The 12,381-nt window shown below is 39.6% G+C and overlaps 1 protein-coding gene across 1 annotated transcript in view; it reads left to right on the top strand.

The window, feature by feature from the left end:
- Tsga10 (testis specific 10) overlaps window positions 1–12,166 on the top strand; it is a 108,861-nt gene extending 96,695 nt beyond the window's left edge. Inside the window, exons 16-18 of the mRNA XM_031368970.1 lie at window positions 4,740–4,942; window positions 10,944–11,048; window positions 11,428–12,166. Of these exons, the coding sequence (XP_031224830.1) occupies window positions 4,740–4,942; window positions 10,944–11,048; window positions 11,428–11,578 (459 nt within the window). The 3' untranslated portion in view covers window positions 11,579–12,166. The remainder of the gene's footprint in view (window positions 1–4,739; window positions 4,943–10,943; window positions 11,049–11,427) is intronic.
- The last annotated feature ends 215 nt before the right edge of the window (window positions 12,167–12,381 follow it).

Raw genomic sequence — 12,381 nt, 5'->3', positions numbered from 1 at the left:
ACAGTAGAGTGAACCATGGAGACACAGTAGAGTGAACCATGGAGACACAGTAGAGTGAACCATGGAGATACAGTAGAGTGAACCATGGAGACACAGTAGAGTGAACCATGGAGACACAGTAGAGTGAACCATGGAAATACAGTAGAGTGAACCATGGAGACACAGTAGAGTGAACCATGGAGATACAGTAGAGTGAACCATGGAAATACAGTAGAGTGAACCATGGAGACACAGTAGAGTGGACCATGGAGACACTACATCTATAGAATGCTTAGTTATTCATTTGTTTGTTTTTATTTTTAAAATATATTTTTCAGATTTGTGAGTTTATTTATTTTATATGTATGATTTTTTTCTGCATATATATTACATGCATGTCTGGTGCATGCAGAAGTCAAAAGGGGGTTTCAGATCTTCTGAAACTGGAGTCATGTGTGGTTGTAAGCCACCATGTGGGCTCTGGTAGTTTGACCCAGGTCCTCTATAGGAACAACAAGTGCTCTTAACCACTGGGCCATCTCTGCAGTTCTCCCAATATATTTTTTATTAATTTTGGAGAATTTCATGTTCAAATAGTGTTTACATCATTTTTCCTTTTCTTTCCTTCCTCCAAATCTTTTCATGTTCCTCTCACTCCCTCAAATTGGTGACCTCTTATTCTTTAATTAATATATATGCATACAAATATGTACATATGCATACACATACTCATACACATACACACATATACTCAAACACATACACACACACACATATATGTAATGTGCCAGACTTGTTTAGTATTGCAGATATGTACATGCACATAGGGATGAACACTTGTGATGGGTTAACCTATCAGTGTGTTTATTCCTTGAAAAGGACTGATTTTCTTCTGTAGGAGCCATGTCTCTTCACCTAGGGGTGGGGCCTTGTGAGATTTTCCCTCATCTACATTGGCATGTCAGCTAGTGTTGAGATTGTTCATATCTTGTTTAAACAACTATACTTTTGAGTTTTCATGTTTTTTTGTTTTTTTGTTTGTTTGTTTTTTAAGGATAAAACAATCTCATAGATTTTGGCAATGATGAATATTTGGTAATATTAATATGTTAGAAGTTATTGATTTGGGTACTTCATTTGCATGAGTAGTATGGCATATTAATTATACATACAATAAAGCTGCTTTCAAAGAAAGTGAAGTTTTATTTCATAGTTCTGCTAGCAGAATATAGGAGACCATCCTTGTCATTTTTGTGATGTGAACATAAACTAGCATAATCACTGGGTTGACAGACAAGAATGGTATCTTGTTAGCTTTAAGTTCAATTGAAAAACACTTAGTAATGTCTGGATTCAGTTCTGGATTGTTATGACCAGAGTGGAAAATGCTACTGGCATCTGGTGAGTAAAGGTCATGCAGCTCCATAATAAAGAGTTATTCAAATTAAAGTGTGAATGTCAGAGTAAATAGGGTATCAGGATAAGAAATTCTGGACTAGAAGTAGCACCTTGTTTTATTTTATATCTCTTTGGTTACTAGCAGGGTGTCCTACTTTGCTTTGCTGCTGTTGCACTAAATACTGTGACCAAAAGCAATTTAGGGGAAGAAAGAGATTATTTTCCTATACTTCCAAGTCACAATCTGTCATGGAAGGAAGTCAGGAAAGAAAGGCAGGACCCCCACAGCAGAAACCATGGAGGAACTGCTTACTGGATGGTTCTTCTCTACTCATTCTCAGCTATCTTCTTTCATTATTTTTTTTAAAGATTTATTGATTTACTATATGTAAGTACACTGTAGCTGTCTTTAGACACCTCAGAAGAGGGCATCAGATCTCATTATGGATGGTTGTGAGCAACCATGTGGTTGCTGGGATTTGAACTCAGGACCTTTGGAAGATCAGACAGTACTCTTAACCGCTAAGCCATCTCTCCAGCCCCTCATTATTTTTTTTAAATTGTTCTTATTTTGTGTGTCTAGGCATTGTGGTAGTTTGGATGAGGTTGGTTCCCATAGGCCCCCATGATTGAATATTTGGTTCCTAGCTGATAGACTGTTTAGGAAGGATTAGGAGGTGTGGCCTTATTGAAGAGGTGTCAGTAGGGTTGAGCTTTGAGGTTTCAAAAGCCCACACCAGACTTAATCTCCCCTGCCTCTATCTTGTGGATCAGAATACGCTCTCAGCTTCTGCTCTAGCACTATGCCTTCCTTCTTGCTATCATGTTCCCCATCATAATGATCATAAACTAATCCTCTGAAGCTATAAGCAAGTCTCCAAAAGATGCTTTCTTTTATAAATTGCCTTGGTCATGGAGTCTCTTCACAGAACATTAACAGGCGTCTTGCCAGCATGTATATGTCTGTGTACCACTTTCTTGCCTTATGCCTGTGGAGGCCAGAAGAAGCTGTTGGAAACCCTAGAACTGGAGTTACAGACAGTTGTGAGCTGCTGTGTGGGTGATAGTAATCAAACTCATGTCCTCTGGAAGAGCAGCCCCTGCCCTTAACTGCTGAGCCATCTCTTCAACCCTTCAGCTAACTTTCTAATTCAGTAAGACCTACCTCCCTAGGGATAGTGCTACCTACTTAGGGAAGGGCCCTTCCCTATCAATCATCAGTCAATATGATTGGTCACAGGACAGTCTGATTGAGACAAATTTTCTATTGAAGTTTCTTCTTCCCAATTGGCTCTATGTTTGGTTAAGTTGGCAATAAAAACTAACCAGCATAGTCCATCCCTTGTCAACTTAAGTACAGATGTGTCACTATTTAACTGCAACCTTCCCTTGCTTTTTCTTCAAGATTGTATGTTAATATCAGTAACACAAGACAAAACATGTCCAATTTTTAGAAGTCCCACTGTCTTTAAAAACTTCAGTAGTTTTAAAGCCTAGGTTCTTTTTAAAACTCCAAAGTATCTTGTCTGTAGGCTCCTATAAAGTTAAAAAAAAAGTTAAATACTTCTTGTTCCAGAAGAGAAGAATCAAGATATAGAAATAATAAGATTAAAGAAAAGGCCCCAAATCAATGTAAATAAAATCCTGTAGCCCATTGTTCAGGACTTACACCATAATTTTCTTGCCTCTGGAGGGCTTGGACAGGCTATGTCTCTAACATGACCACCCTCAAAACAAGTTGTTTCCAAGGCTCAAAATGGCTCTACTACGCATTTGACATTGCCCTTGGCAGACTCCAATGTTAACACACACTGTTTCAAACTTCAATTTCTCTATATGACCCCTGCAAGCCTGGAATCTTCATCAGAACTGGAGGTATACCTTTACCAATGGCCTTTTCTAGTTTCTCTGCAGGGAAACTCAAACTCTGTCACACAGTTCCAAGCCCCAGCTGTTCTCCATGACACCTTCCTTCATGCCCTCAAAACCAATACCATGTGAGTGACTCTTACACATTGCCAAGCTCACCTGCCATCTTGAGATGTTTCCTTGGTCGTCTTAGACTAGTTTCTGTTTGCTGACTCTGAGGAAATGTAGTTCTCTTCTCAGGAGATGCCACCTTGGTGATGCTGATCTGTTACTAGTCACAGATATTCTTCAGCTCCTGACCACGAGCATCCATTGGCCTAGTAAAGCACAGGTTTCACCTGCACAGATTCCTAGTCCAAAATGTCACATAAATGGCTCGGATGGGATCTTTGTTTCCCCTCTGAGACATACAACTCAGGCATTCTGGTTAGTTTTTATTGTAACCTTGGAACAGCCTAGAGTCACCTGGGAAGAGGGCCCTTCAACTGAAGAAATGCCTGCATCAGATTGTCCTTACCTGTGAGAGGTTGTCTTGATAAATTACTGATGCCGAGTGCCCAGCTTACTGTGGGTGGTGACACTCCTAGACTTGTGGTCCTGGACTGTATCAGAAAGCTTGATTGAGCACAAGCAGGAGAGAGCCAGTCAGCAGCATTCCTCCATGGTTTCTGTTCTGACTTCTCTCAGTAACAGACTGTCACCTGGAAGTATCAGTTAGGAATCCTCTCTAGGTTGCTTTTGGTCATGGTGTTTATCCCAGCCACAGAAAGAAAATTAGAACATGGGTTTTCTCACCAATGTGTTTGCTATTTAACTGTATTTTTTCTTTTAAAAATGTTCTGATCATAGTATTTCTTTTATTTTTCCTCAGTTTATGTGAGTTCATTTATGTAACTTTCCTTTCCTCTCTATCCACTGAGATACCTGCCCCTCCCCTAGTAATTTCATTTTTATCCATGTCTTTTTATTAGCTTTTAAAATGCATATATAATTATTACCTATAGTACAGAACAATAAATCATTCTGTTAACTGAAACCCTTTTGAAGAAATATTTAGCTTACTGAGAACACTTTGAACTCAGAATACCTTCAAAAGGGCAAGTATTCCCGAGGTTTATGTTAGAGAGTAGATGGTATATCTACCCTTCATGCTCCTTACCTGTACAGTACAATGATATGTCATAAAGGCATTCAGTCATAACACATCCAGTTCGAGATGATGCTGGAGTCACAAGCACCATCTTGTCAGTTGTGCAAAACTATATGAGCAAGTGTCAAAACTGGAAATACAAACCATTTGCAGTGTGGAACTGATGGAAATTTTAAATAGTGGATTTTCTGATATGGCCTGAGGGGCAGGGAAAGTGGTAACACGTGCATTGTGTATGCAATTGTTAACGAGAAACAACGTCACAGTGTACACCACAGAACCCTGATAACATGTCAGCTAAGTGAGCAGACAGGATTAAGCATGGCTGTCTTCCTTCACACAGATGGAGAATGAGCTGGATTCTGCGCGCTCTGAAATAGAACTGCTCAGGAGTCAGATGACCAATGAGAGGATCTCCATGCAGAATCTTGAGGCTCTGCTGGTGGCCAACCGAGACAAAGAGTACCAGTCTCAGATAGCACTACAGGAAAAGGAGTCTGAGATCCAGCTGCTGAAGGAGCACCTTTGCCTGGCTGAGAACAAAATGTGAGCTGACCAGCAGTGTCCTTTAGGAGAGTTTTAAAGCTAGGATCTAGAGGTTGGAACCCAGTCTGCCATTAAGCTGAGAAACACTGTGATTTGCCCAAGATTTAATGCCATTGTATAGTTTTTCTAATCTAAGATTTTTAAATGTAACAATCTCTGCTGATTGTTTTGAATGTAGTAGTATGATATAAAATATTGCCAAGACTGAAGGAAGGACAAGCCAGCCTAAATGTAGCTATCTCCTGAGAGGCTCTGACAGTACCTGACTAATACTGATGTAGAGGCTCACAGCCATCCATTGAACTGAGTGCACGGTCCCCAATGAAGGAGTTTGAGAAAGGTCCTATGGAGCTGAGGGGTTTGCAGCCCCTTAGGACGAACAAAAATATGAACTAACTAGTACTCTCAGAGCTCCCAGGGTCTCAACCACCAACCAAGGACTGCACATGGTGGGTCTGATTATTCTGGCAGCATGTGTATAGTAGAGGTTTGCAAATTCGATCATCAATAGGAGAGGACCTCAGCTCTGTGAAGGTTCTGTGCCCCAGTGTAGGGGAATACCAGGGCCAATAAGTGGGAGAGGGTGGGGTGGCAGGCATGGGGAGGGGGGAGGCAACAGGGGTTTATTCTTGTTGGTTTTGTTTGTTTGTTTGTTTGTTTTTTTGGAGAGGAAACTGGGAAAGGAGAAATTTACATGTAAATAAAGAAAATATCTAAAAAAAAAAGAAAAAAATATGGTAATGCAAAAAGAAAAAAGAAAAGAAAAAAAGAAAATGTAAAGCAAGCACTATGAAACCACAAGAACTCCTGGTTTATGGCTATCTGGTATTGCTCTCTGTCACATCATAGCTCCCTGTGTGTCCGGAAGAGTATATACACCCAGATCTTTCCAAGTCTGTTATCATGAAAGGGCTGTTGGATTTTGTCAAATGCTTTCTTAGCATCTAATGAGATGATCATATGGTTTTTTCTTTGAGTTTGTTTATATAGTGGATTATGTTGATGGATTTCCATATATTGAACCATCCCTGCATCCCTGGGATGAAGCCTCCTTGATCATGATGGATGATTGTTTAGATGTGTTCTTGGATTCAGTTTGCAAGAATTTTATTGAGTGTTTTTGCATAGATATTCATAAGGGAAATTGGTCTGAAGTTCTTTCTTTGTTGGGTCTTTGTATGGCTTAGGTATCAGAGTAATTATGGCTTCATAGAACGAATTGGGTAGAGTGTCTTCTGTTTCTATTTTGTTGAATAGTTTGAGGAGTATTGGTATTAGGTCTTCTTTGAAGGTCTGATAGAACTCTGCACTAAACCCATCTGGTCCTGGGCTCTTTTTGGTTGGGAGACTATTAATGACTGCTTCTATTTCTTTAGGGGATATGGAACTGTTTAGATCATTTATCTGATCTTGATTTAACTTTGGTACCTGGTACCTGTCCATTTCATCCAGGTTTTCCAGTTTTGTTGAGTATAGGCTTTTATATTTTACAAAAGGTTATGATGGTTTTTTGGATTTCCTCAGTTTCTGTTGTTATGTCTCCCTTTTCCTTTCTGATCTTGTTAATTAGGATACTGTCTCTGTGCCCTCCAGTTAGTCTGGCTAAGGGTTTATCTATTTTATTGATTTTCTCAAAGAACCAGCTCCTGGTTTGGTTGATATTTTGTACAGTCCTTTTTGTTTCCACTTGGTTGATTTCAGCCCTGAGTTTGATTATTTCCTGCTGTATACTCTTGGGTGAATTTGCTTCTTTTTTGTTCTAGAGCTTTCAGGTGTGCTGTTAAGCTGCTAGTGTATGCTCTCTCCAGTTTCCTTTTGGAGGCACTCAGAACTATGAGTTTTCCTCTTAGGACTGCTTTCATTGTGTCCCATAAGATTGGATATGTTGTGGCTTCATTTTCATTAGACTCTAAAAAGTCTTTAATTTCTTTCTTTATTTCTTTCTTGACCAAGTTATCATTGAGTAGAGTGTTGTTCAGCATCCACATGTATGTGGCTTTTTATTGTTTATGTTGTTATTGAGGAGCAGCCTTAGTCCATGATGATCTGATAGGAGGCATGGGATTATTTCAGTATTCTTGTATCTGTTGAGGCCTGTTTTGTGATCAATTATATGGTCAGTTTTGGAGAAGGTACCACGAGGTGCTGAGAAAAAGGTATATCCTTTTGTTTTAAGATAAAATGTTCAATAGATATCTGTTAAATTCATTTATTTCATAACTTCTCTTAGTTTCACCATGTCTCTGTTTAGTTTCTGAATCCATGATCTGTCCATTTATGAGAGTGGGGTGTTGAAATCTCCCACTATTATTGTGTACGGTGCAATGTGTGTTTTGAGCTTTAGTAAAGTTTCTTTTATGAATGTGGATGCCCTTGCATTTGGAACTTAGATGTTCAGAATTGAGAGTTCATCTTGGTAGATGTTACCTTTGATGAGTATGAAGTGTCCCTCCTTATCTTTTTTAATATCTCTAGGTTGAAAGTTGATTTTATTTGATATTAGAATGACTACTCCAGCTTGTTTCTTGGGACCATTTGCTTGGAAAATTGTTTTCCAGCCTTTTACTCTGAGGTAGTGTCTGTCTTTGTCACTGAAGTTGTTTCCTGTATGCAGCAAAATGTTGGGTCCTGTTCACGTAACCAATCTGTTAGTCTATGTCTTTTTATTGGGGAATTGAGTCCATTTATATTAAGAGATATTAAGGAAAAGTAATTGTTGCTTCCTATTATTTTTGTTGTTAGAGTTTGAATTCTGTTCATGTGGCTATCTTCTTTTAGTTTTGTTAAGTTTACTTTCTTGCTTTTTCTAGGAGGTAGTTTCCCTCCTTGTGTTGGAGTTTTCCATTTATTATCCTTTGAAGGGCTGGATTTGTGGAAAGATATTGTGTAAATTTGGTTTTGTCATGGAATACCTTGGTTTCTCCATCTATGGTAATTGAAAGTTTTGCTGGGTATAGTAGCCTGGGCTGGCATTTGTGTTCTCTTAGGGTATGTGTGACATCTGCCTAAGATCTTCTGGCTTTCATAGTCTCTGGTGAAAAGTCTGGTGTAAAATTCTGATAAGTCTGCCTTTATGTGATACTTGACCTTTTCCCTTACTGCTTTTAATATTCTTTGTTTGTTTTGTACATTTGGTGTTTTGATTATTATGTGATGGGAGGAATTTCTTTTCTGGTCCCAACTATTTGGAGTTCTGCAGGCTTCTTGTATATTCATGGGCATCTCTTTCTGTAGGTTAGGGAAGTTTTCTTCTATAATTTTGTTGAAGATATTTACTGGCCCTTTAAGTTGTAAATCTTCACTCTCTTCTATACCTATTATCCTTAGGTTTGGTCTTCTCATTGTGTCCTGGATTCCCTGGATGTTTTGGGTTAGGAGCTTTTTGCTTTTTGCATTTTCTTTGACTGTTGTGTCAATGTTTTCTATGGTATCTTCTGCCCCTGAGATTCTCTCTTCTATCTCTTGTATTCTGTAGATGATGCTTGCATCTATGGCTTCTGACTTCTTTCCTAAGTTTTCTATCTCCAGAGTTGTCTCCTTTTGTGATTTCTTAATTGTTTCTACTTCCATTTTTAGATCCTGGATGGTTTTGTTCAATTCCTTCACCTATTTGGTTGTGTTTTCCTGTTAATTCTTTAAGAGATTTTTGTGTTTCCTCTCTAAGGGCCTCTACCTGTTTACCTGTGTTCTCCTGTAATTCTTTAAAGGATTTTTGTGGTTTTTTTTCTTTAAGGGCTTATATCTGTTTACCTGTGTTCTCCTGTTTTTCTTTAAGGGAGTTATTTATGTCCTTCTAAAAATCCTTCATCAGCATCATGAGATATGATTTTAGATCTAAATCTTGCTTTTCCAGTGTTTTGGGGGTATCCAGGACTTGCTTTGGTGGGAGTACTAGGTTCTTATGATACCAAGTAGTCTTGGTTTCTTTTGGTAAGACTCTTGCATTTGACTTTCACCATCTGTTAATCTCTGGTGTTAGATGTTCTTGCAGTCTCTGGCTGGATCTTGTTCCTCCTGTGGGTCTGTAAGCCTGTGTCAGCACTCCTGGGATAGCTCTCTCCTGGCACACAGAGGGCTGTGGAACAGCTCCACCTCCTGGGTGCAGATGAAGGCAGGAAGGACCCTGTCCCAGCTGCTCTGCTGCTTCTGGGGCCTGTGTGATCCTGGCTGGTCCTGCCTTAGACAGTCACCCGAGAGAAAAGGTGATCTACCCTGAGTCCTGGGGTCAGAGCATGTGCTGTTTTAATCCCCAGTTATACTAGCCTTTAATTTGAAGACCCTTAGTTTGATATTCCAGTGGCTGGGTAGTGAAAGTTTATTAAATTTGGTCAGTAATTACCTGTCTGGGTAATGAAAGTTTATGAAATTGGTCATTAATGGGTGCTTAGCCTTTATTCCTCTGGGTCTCATCCATAAGGCCTGCCACCCTGTGTTCTTCACACTGAGTCTGGCACCTGAACAAGCATAGTAAGCACGTTCTCAGCACTCAGCCACCAAGGACCCCAAGCCAGGGCTAGTTTCCTTGACAGTCCCCTGGGGCCATGTGGCTGTAACAGTCATTCTGTCAGTTCCAGTCAGAGGCTGTTGTGAATCTCAGCAGGTCCCTCAGGGTCTCTTTCTCAGACTGCTCAGACGAAAACTCCCACCATGAAGTGTACTCTGTTTCAGAATGCTGCTAAGTACTGTGAGTTGGAGCTAGCCAATGTGGGAAACTTTTCTAAAAAAATACGTTTGTAAAGAACTTTTGCACAAATGAATAATATAGATTGATAATAGATAATGCTGCCCTATTTGTGTGTACAGAACCAGGACAATATTTGATTGATTGAACATGACTGGGATCTCTGAGGCCTTTCAAGTAATTAAGTGTGTGCACTGATATGTCTAACACACGCCAGTAAATCTGCCCCTAAAAGTGAGTATGTGGCTGAGGATGACCTCAGTCACTAAGGTGCCAGCTATACAAAGTAAGGATCTGAGTTTGCATCCCACCAGTGTGCACGGAAACCTGGGAGCAGCAGCATGTCACTGTAACCAGCACTGGGGAGTGGAGACACACAGATCCCTGAAACTCACTGGGCAACAAGCATAGCCAGATGGATGAATTCCAGGTTTAGTTGAGAGACCCTTTTAAAAACACAGTGGAGAGTGAATGAGCAAAATGCTCAAGTCAGCCTCTGGCCCCCTGACTCCCACATGTGCATATACACAGAACAGGAACAAGTCCACTGTGAGCACACTACACACCACACACATACACCACATACCACACACACACCACATACCACACACACATACCACATACCACACACACACCACATACCACACACACATACCACATACCACACACATACCACATACCACACACACATACCACATACCACACACACATACCACATACCACACACATACACACACCACATACACACATACCACACACACACACACCACACACACATACCACATACCACACACACACCACATACCACACACACACCACATACCACACACACATACCACATACCACACACACATACCACATACCACACACACACACCACATACCACACATATACACACACCCCATACGCACATACCACACACCACACACACATACCACACACATACCATATTCTACATACATATCACACACCACATACATACATACCACAACCACACACACACCCCACATACCAGACACATATACCACATATCACACTCCACGTACATACCACACACACACACCTCACTGTGTACCACACATACATATACATACCATATACCTACACATACACACATATCATAAATATCATAACACACATTTACTACACCACATATACACATCATATACTACACACACTACACACACATGAAATAACTTGCAAAAATCACAATGTACCTTGGATCCAGCTAATATGCCATTGGCAATATGACTTAACATACTCTTGGAGTTACAGGCATATTTTGAGCTTAATCAAATGTCACTCTGATCTTTTGCATAGGGCCATCCAGAGTAGAGATGTGGCACAGTTCAGAAATGTTGTAACACAGTTAGAAGCAGATTTGGACATTACAAAAAGGCAACTAGGGACAGAACGATTTGAAAGGTGAGTTAATTTCTGTATAGTACTCGGCCTAAATATGTTGTTTCTTAGCTAACAGTTGGTTTATTTTAGTGGCTTTCTCTGTGTGTGCACATGTGTGTTATTTGTTTTTTGTTTTTGTTTTTGAGACAAGGTCTCATTCTAGCCTTAAGCTGCTGATTCTCCTGCCTTAGCCTCCGGAATGCTGCTGTTATAAGGTTCTCTTGGCTCAGTCAGGAGTTTATTATTTCATGGCAGGTAGATTTTAATGTTTGAGTTGAGCTACAGTTTCATGATAGGTTTAATTACACTAAGGTTAGTACACTAAATGTAAACTTTTAAAGCATTATTATTATTATTATTATTATTATTATTATTATTATTATTATTATTATCTTTATAGGGAAAGGGCTGTCCAAGAACTTCGCCGCCAGAATTACTCAAGCAATGCTTATCATTTGGGTTCAATGAAGCCAAATACAAAATGTCACTCACCAGAGCGTGTTCACCATCGATCTCCTGACCGAGGCCTTGACCGATCATTAGAAGAGTAAGTGTGCACAGGACCTGGAGTGTAGCCATGTTCACAGTGAGATTTGAGGACGTGAGGAAACTGATACTAAACTTGGTTATTAATAAGACATGGTGGCACCAAAAATAAAGAGTTTTCATCTGTAAATGAGTTTTATATGAATACTGCACTGAAATGAACTAGCTCTAAGGACACCCAGTACTGTACTGTAATAGTGTTTTGTTCCTCCTCTCATTTTGTAATATTTGAAATCAGAGCTAAGGCCTCATCCTTAGCTCAGCAAGCACAGTGCACTGATCTCAGTCATCACCTACATTCTGTGTTGTCAAAGTCGAAATTCTCTTGCTTGTTGCTTTTTCATGTACATTTATTACAAACTGTGGGTTAATTGCTATTGTACCATAGAATATGTATGCACCAGGAAAAGTATTTTTTTATTTACTTTTTCAGACTTTATTGTTATATTTCACAAATGTTTAAAAGGTTTATGTGAGAATAATTAAAATGTGTATGAACTAAACATGTAAAACTAAAAATACCTCTCACTCAATTCACTATTGTTAAAATTTTATCCTGTTTGTTTTATTATATAAAGAAGTGTCTTGTGTAACCCATATTACTGCATATTTCCCCTATCACTACTCTCTCTGTCTTTCTCTATCCATCTGTCTGTCTGTCTCTCTCCCTCCCTTAAAAAGCAACCATTATGTCCAACTCCAAAGCACCTCCACAGGCATCCATCTTGTCTTTTCCTCATGTAGCATTTGTCCTGTCATCATGAGGACCAAGGCTCAACACCAACAGTACCCCTTACCCACACTCCTG

Source organism: Mastomys coucha, unplaced genomic scaffold (assembly GCF_008632895.1).
Source record: "Mastomys coucha isolate ucsf_1 unplaced genomic scaffold, UCSF_Mcou_1 pScaffold14, whole genome shotgun sequence".
In the NCBI taxonomy this organism is placed as follows: domain Eukaryota; kingdom Metazoa; phylum Chordata; class Mammalia; order Rodentia; family Muridae; genus Mastomys; species Mastomys coucha.
This window is presented reverse-complemented; position numbering and strand designations above follow the sequence as displayed.